Source organism: Theobroma umbraticum, unplaced genomic scaffold, assembly GCF_002168275.2.
Source record: "Theobroma umbraticum cultivar Fairchild unplaced genomic scaffold, ASM216827v3 scaffold_67.0, whole genome shotgun sequence".
NCBI lineage: Eukaryota > Viridiplantae > Streptophyta > Magnoliopsida > Malvales > Malvaceae > Theobroma > Theobroma umbraticum.
The window spans coordinates 3,929,160-3,935,834 of NW_018397262.1; the positions used below are offsets into that span (position 1 = coordinate 3,929,160).

At 37.3% G+C, this 6,675-nt stretch overlaps 1 protein-coding gene across 2 annotated transcripts; it reads right to left on the reverse strand.

Moving 5' to 3' along the window:
- Positions 1–528: 528 nt before the first annotated feature.
- Positions 529–6,173, reverse strand: MSL6 (mechanosensitive channel of small conductance-like 6). 2 transcript variants are annotated; one of them, XM_021432948.1, is made up of 5 exons: positions 4,032–6,173; positions 2,972–3,095; positions 2,038–2,331; positions 1,714–1,916; positions 529–1,258 (listed from the first exon to the last, which is right to left on the reverse strand). In XM_021432948.1, the coding sequence occupies exons 1-5, from the start codon at positions 5,816–5,818 to the stop codon at positions 970–972; spliced, it is 2,697 nt and encodes an 898-aa protein (XP_021288623.1). In that variant the 5' UTR covers positions 5,819–6,173; the 3' UTR covers positions 529–969. The 2 variants fall into 2 exon arrangements, with proteins under 2 accessions (XP_021288623.1, XP_021288624.1); XM_021432949.1 differs by lacking the exon at positions 2,038–2,331.
- Positions 6,174–6,675: the final 502 nt, after the last annotated feature.

Consider the following 6,675-nt stretch of genomic DNA (forward strand, 5'->3'; position numbering starts at 1 on the left):
AAAGCCATTTCAAGCCCAACCTTACTAAGCCTGAAGTGCCGTGGGTATTTTTTTCTTCTAATGTATCTATATTTGTTTGTATAGAAAATCGGGATTAGAACTTACTACTCGATTGATAAGTGCATGTCTTTTTATCCGAAGGAGGAGATTCGAATTCTTCCTCAAACTAACCTTCTTACCACACTAGAGAAATTGCCTGTTCTTGTTCTCAATATAACTGCAGCTGGCAACAGTTGGGGTAAAGGTCCATGTATTCTGTACTCCATTCCTTACATACCAAGGATTGTGACACAGAATGTAATGATTGGGAAATTGATGGGATTAGCTGGCAACATATTAATCTTGACTCTGAGATTTATATTAAGAATCCAACCTTTATTGTACATCATGATGATGATAGCAACAGAGCATGATAAAGAAATCATTCCATTTGCAATGGTTTTTCAATAATCATTGGATGATAGGCAACTGAAATTATAACTATGCATAAATATTGCAATGAAGCCTTACCCCAAAAGCCCAGAAGTTTCAGGTTTACATCCCACAGGGAAAAGCCAGGAACAACTGACTTTTGTCTGTAGGAATGAAAATGGACCATTTCCTATAATCAAAAATTAAAATGGAATCATGATACAGGTAAAAGTTTCACTACTAATATGCCTCTGCAATCCCAAACAGGACTGAATGGGATTCAAGCTACATACACCGGCCATTTAAGTCAAAGATATCGAAAACACAATCAGGAAGTATCATCAAGCACAGCTGACTTCTTCAATCTACCAAAAATATACTAATTATAGACGTAGTTTAGTATCTAATCATCTAAATGAAAATTTTATCTCACTATAGGTTAAAACCAACAGGGAAACAATGTTACAAGGCAGTAAACTCAACTCCCAACTTTGAGACTGCACCGAATGGGACTCAAAGAGTACAAAGATGGGTTGTATAGTCTGCTTCTTATCTTGTTCAGCTGGCAGGTCCGGTCCAATTAGGAGGAAGGCGGTCAGATGCCACAGGAGGCATGCTACAGACATTGATGTCAATGGGATATAAGCGGTACTTAATATCCAAATCGTTAAAAATCTTAACCATCTCTTCAACCAGGAGAGCTCTTCTTGCCCACCTCTCTCCCATGTCTTGGTGATTCATTCTATGTGTCAGCCATATTGCTATCCTTACTCTGTTCAACTCTTCAAGTTCCTTAAATATAATCATTGGAGCTGGGTACCAGTGATCACTCTTGTGCTCGATGTAACTGCAGTAAGAAATGATTTATTGAATCAGACATGTTCAGCATATGTATGTGATTTACCAATACATTCCATAGATGCAACAAATCCAGCATACATTTCCTTCATGCTCATCCGCATCAAATAAACTTACCCAATTACTGCAACAAAAGACGATAATCTCAAAGAGGCCAGATCTTTATCAATTAGATTCTCAAATGCATTTACTTTCAAGGTATTCCAAATAATCTTTCTATTGTATATCTTAGACACTTCAAAATATACCACAGAAATATCAATAGAAACAAAATATCTAGTCCAAAAAATAACTTCGGTAAATAAAGGCTCTAACTCACAAATATCATATCACCAATGTGGTATTTCCATGATCACACAACAACAAATTGCCAAACATTAACAACAAAGACTCCTGTAAATGAAAGCAAAGCAAGGAAAAACAGTTAAATCTTTTTCCACATACCTCAATATCCTCTGCTTCATCAGACCAATTTTTTCTGCAGGAGTTTTCACATGGATACAGAATTCAACTGCATCTCCCATGTCAGGGCTACGATAGTAGTTATTGATGGCCTTAGTAGCCAGGACACTGTTTGGAATTATGATCTTCTGGTTGTCATATCTTAGGAAAACAGTAGTCAAGATATTCATTTCCTCCACTACCATCTGAAATTCATTAAATATGACTTTTGAGTCCCCAAGAATTTTAATAAAAATTAAGAATAAACAGAATTTGCATAATCATAAAGATTAAAGGAAGACAAAATTCATATGCTTATATAAGTACCTGAACTGCATCAATTTCACACCTGTCACCCACATCAAATGGGTGCATAACAAATAAGAATATAATAGCTTCAAATACTGTCTTGCAGGTATTTCCAAATACGAATGCGACTAGAAGCAGTTGAGAGCTAATAAAAACGAGAACTTTACTGGAAGCAATTCCAAGTATGAGGAGCCAAATAACCACTATGATGATGCCGACCAGAACATTCACCATCCGATGAAGTCTGTTCACAGCTGTTTTGGTATCATTCAGTGTCAAGGCAAGTGCCCTTCGTTCTCTAAAAGCATTCACCTAAGAGATTGAAATGCATCACATTTTTGCATGCATACAAAGAAAATCTTAAACTTGTACATGCAACTTCTGTTTTAGTGATTGGGTTCATGCAGGATAAAGAAAAAGGGGGGATGGGGCATTGCTGTAGCCTGTAGTCCTAAACAAATAACAAATACTTTAAAACACAAGGTTTTCTTTTCCTCAGATTTTAATGCAATAAAGCCAGTACTGTAAGTTCTAATATCTCAAAAAGAATCAGTAAAAAAGGTCTATTGAGATTGCACTACATTCTAAACAGAATATGATACAAACATTCTTCCAATTAAAAACTCAATACAGATATCAATTAATTTAGTTTTGTGCACATCATATTATCTTGTTACCTTTGCCATACTAAGTTTTCTAACACTTAATTGTTATCCATTGGAACATACAGGGATAAATATGTGACCACAATCTAACATTTGATTAGCTATTTAAAGAGCACTTAAACTTCAATTTGAGACGCATCCAGTAGGGAAGGTTTAGAACAAATTGGATGTTCTATGCATTGTTTAAAATATAACATTGTGCATATGTCTTCAACAGATTACATATACGCAAAAGAGAATATACTAGAAGTAAATCACTCTGCAAAGCATTGGTTCCCAATTCTTACCACCCAATTCTTGAGAGCCTTCTTGCTAATTCTCCTGCTTTCAGATGCTCCTTCAAAGAGACTCATAGTCTTGAAAGCCTCTTCTTCTTGCAGAAAACGTTCAATGTCCTCCAAGTAGATGTACCTGAGAAGACAATTATAAGAAATAAGACAATGAAAAAACCTCCTTGGTATATGTTTTATAAAAACTCAAGCCATACACTTAATATTATATCACCACCAAACCTGCAACTCATCAGTCATATTGTAATTCTGGACCGGTATTTGTGTCTTCCATTCTTATTAAAATGAATCCATCAACAGAGAAACAATAATTAACAAACAAGAGAAAACACAATTGTTATACATGCCACACCCCACTCGATCCAACAGAAGCAATGCAACTTTAAGATTGTAACCCAAGGGAAAGACATGAAGGTTAACCAAATCAAACTAAACATAGCAATATATAGCTATATTGACACTGTACTTCTTGTTCACCATGATTCCCTTGGTCATGCCTTGGGTTTATGATCCTTCCTGTTCCATTTTCAACATTATTCAGGTGGGAATCATATGTTTTTGCTTCAGATTGGTCACATAGGGTGAAAAAAAATGGAGGAACATGGAGATGCAAAGAGGCTTTGAAGAAAATGGAAGTTGATTTCCACTGTATGAAGAAGTACTGATGTCATCAAAATGATTTGGAAGCATACATTCTTAGTGATGTCCTGGCTTTATTTCAACACTTCCTTTTCTTTTGTTTGGGGTCAGGGTTTGTAATATGTTTGGGGATGGGAACATAAGCTTTCATGCTTCACTTGAATTTTGAAAACCACAAAAATAATGGATTTCCCTTGAAAGCTCCTGCCTAAACTATCAGCCTTGTTTACCAGCAATGTTCTCCCCTTATATCGTCTAAACACCAGTGTAACTAACATAATGCAATTGTAACAAAAGCTTCAAGCAAGAAACAATCAATCAGTAATGAAGTGAATTGAAATTTAAAATTGAATGGAAGTATTTAAGGCAGAGATGCACACACAATATATTGCATAGTAGATGGGACTGATGGACTTACTTGGATCCTGGCTTAGCAACATTCTGGAAGATTTTTCTTGCCGCAACTTTTGCCTCATATTCACTTCTAATTTGTGTTGCAGACTCATCTTCATGAGTTGAATCTTGTATCTGCTCATCTAGAGTGGAAAGAGCTCCATGGCGGATAATATTCATCAACCTTTTCATATTCCAAGCAGAGACATTTTTATGATTCAATTTGTGCAAATGGTCAATTGTTATCCCCTTATTATCCTTCTCTCCCTTCTTAGAAGAAAGCATGCGTGAAAGCGTAGGGCTTTTTCCTTGAGGACTTTTCTGGATCCGTCCACTCCCTATCACCTTCCCACTGCGGGGTGATGAAAGGGTGGACGTCTTGAGCCCAGGAGGGATTGTAGCACCAGCTTTCTGTAGGTTCATAACTTCATTTGCAATTCTCTCCTCTTCCTCCTCAGCCCTTTGAATTTCAATCAACGGCGGACCAGAAAGAGTCTCAATTACATATTGATTGAACAATGAATCCTGGATTCTATCAAAATAAGTGCTCACATGAAAAGAAGATGCCAGCACCTTCACCAAAAGGGTCTTCACTAGCCACAACATCACACCCACCACAAGACAAACCAAAACTTTGGTCACATACCTCAGGAATTCACTCTTAGTCTCCCTCTGAACCTTCTTATCAAATAAGTAATGCCAAGCAATCAGAACCAACCCCAGCCACAAACAATTCTGAACTGCTTTCCTCACTCCATAAACAAAATACAATACCCTTTTCCTCAAAAGGAAATTCCTCTCTATAAAAAACACAATTATCCGTATAATCCACCCTGAAACCAATCTACCACATATTAAAACCAAAACCAGGACTTCCCATTTCCACAACATAAGACTCCACAAACGTTTCGCTCTTAAATAAGGAATTGTAAGACTACAAACCAAAGCAGCAATAATCAAAATCAAACTTAACCATTCAAGCAAAACCAAAACACTTAACTTAAATTTCTTATACTCATCAGGCAAATCCTCCTCAAGCAATGGATCATCCTCTTCTTCCTCCATACTTTTGCCAAGAAACCCAGATCTCATTATCTGTCCTGACTTACCTACTGTGGCTTTCGCCGACCTTGGCTCCCCCTTTTCCGGTGTAGGAGGGTCCATCAACCTGGACTTTGTCTTTGTTGCTAACAAACTTGACTTCCGTTGAAATGAACCACCTTCACTTCTTTTAAAAGAAGAGTTTGAACTACACTTTACAACCCCATCATCCTCGTTAGAGTCTCTACTCTCTTCTTTCCCTGGAGATGCTGACCCTTTACTCTGTCTTCTTCTTACAGGGTTGTTTTCAAAGGACACCCTGGGAACAGCAGCTGCTGAGGGAGAAGGTGATTCAGCGACAGTAGGCAATAAGGTGCCATGATGAGGAGGCTTTTGTTGAAGTTCATCCATTTCTAAATCCATGTCCAATGAAATCTCACCTGAAGCTTTTTGTTTATGTAAAAACTGACCAATCAGCTTAGACGGTGGATCTTCCATGGCTGCTTGTTTGCTTTGCATGAAATCAAAACCTTCACTCTCTCTACTACTATTGTTAGCACTACTTCCAGTACCATTCACGTTGGCATTCTCCTTTTTCCAGTTGCTGTTGATTTTCTCACTGTCTTTCCAAAAATCATAGCTTGATTCTCTCCATATCTTACCTCCACCGGTGGCGGTGGCTGCAGCGGCAGCTGCAGGAATATTACTCTCATTGCCTCTGTCATCAATCTTCAAGACGACTTCTTTCCTGTCAGCCGAATCGACTGCCATGATTTTGCTGATCTTAAGCCAATATAGCGAGACAAAGAATCATATAACGTGAAGCAAAAAAAAAAATGCAAGAAAAAAAAATTGGGTTTGGAAGGACTTCCGTGATTTAGATAGTTCGAGTAAAAAAAAATGGAAACTTTTTCAGTGGGGCTGGTGGAAAAGATGAGAAACAGGTGGCGTTTGGTTCCTAGGAAAGCGCAAGAAAAGCTAGTTACTCCTCATTTCTTTTATCCCTTGTTACTGACGCGTGTAATGAGGGCGTTAGAGGGTGGAAAAAGGAGGAAAATTTTTAAGCCTTCGAGCACAGAGTCAGAGAGAGCAAGAAAGTGAGTTATTTTAAAGAGGAAGAAGCGAACAGGTGGCGCAGAGGACAGCTTAGACGACAGGACTACAACAAGGGTTTTGGTTGCATGGTTTGGACTGTTACTTACAAAGGAGATTTGGCAATGTCTTGATTCAATAATACCCTAATTTTTACCTATATTAACGAAATTGCCATTGCCATTGTCATTCCCCCCGACCCCCCCTCCCCTTTTTTTTTCTAATTTTAATTAAAATTTCAAAAAAGAATAGAATTATATAAGGTTATTAGTAGTAGTAGTAGTAGTAGTAGTAGAAAATTCATAAATGGTTTTTCCTTTTTAGCTTATTTTGGGAATGGATTCTTCACCAACTTTTGGGGATGCCTAGTGGATTATTCTCCCATTTTTGGTACAACAAGTATGATGTACTTATCAAAGAATGTTACCAATTATTGAATGCAACAATGTCTTTGGGAAACATTTTGTTCATTTATTTCAATACTTTGGTCAAGTATTTTTCTTTATTAGTCAATTAATTACTTTGACATGTACTTT

Bases quoted from the DNA above. Each gene is read 5' to 3' on its own strand.
- MSL6 (XM_021432948.1), bottom strand. From the start codon at position 5,818: ATGGCAGTCGATTCGGCTGACAGGAAAGAAGTCGTCTTGAAGATTGAT. The intron at 3,096-4,031 runs GTAAGTCCATCA...TTGTCTTCTCAG, and splicing joins GTTGCTAAGCCAGGATCCAA to GTACATCTACTTGGAGGACA. The intron at 2,332-2,971 runs GTAAGAATTGGG...TCAATCTCTTAG, and splicing joins AGGCTCTCAAGAATTGGGTG to GTGAATGCTTTTAGAGAACG.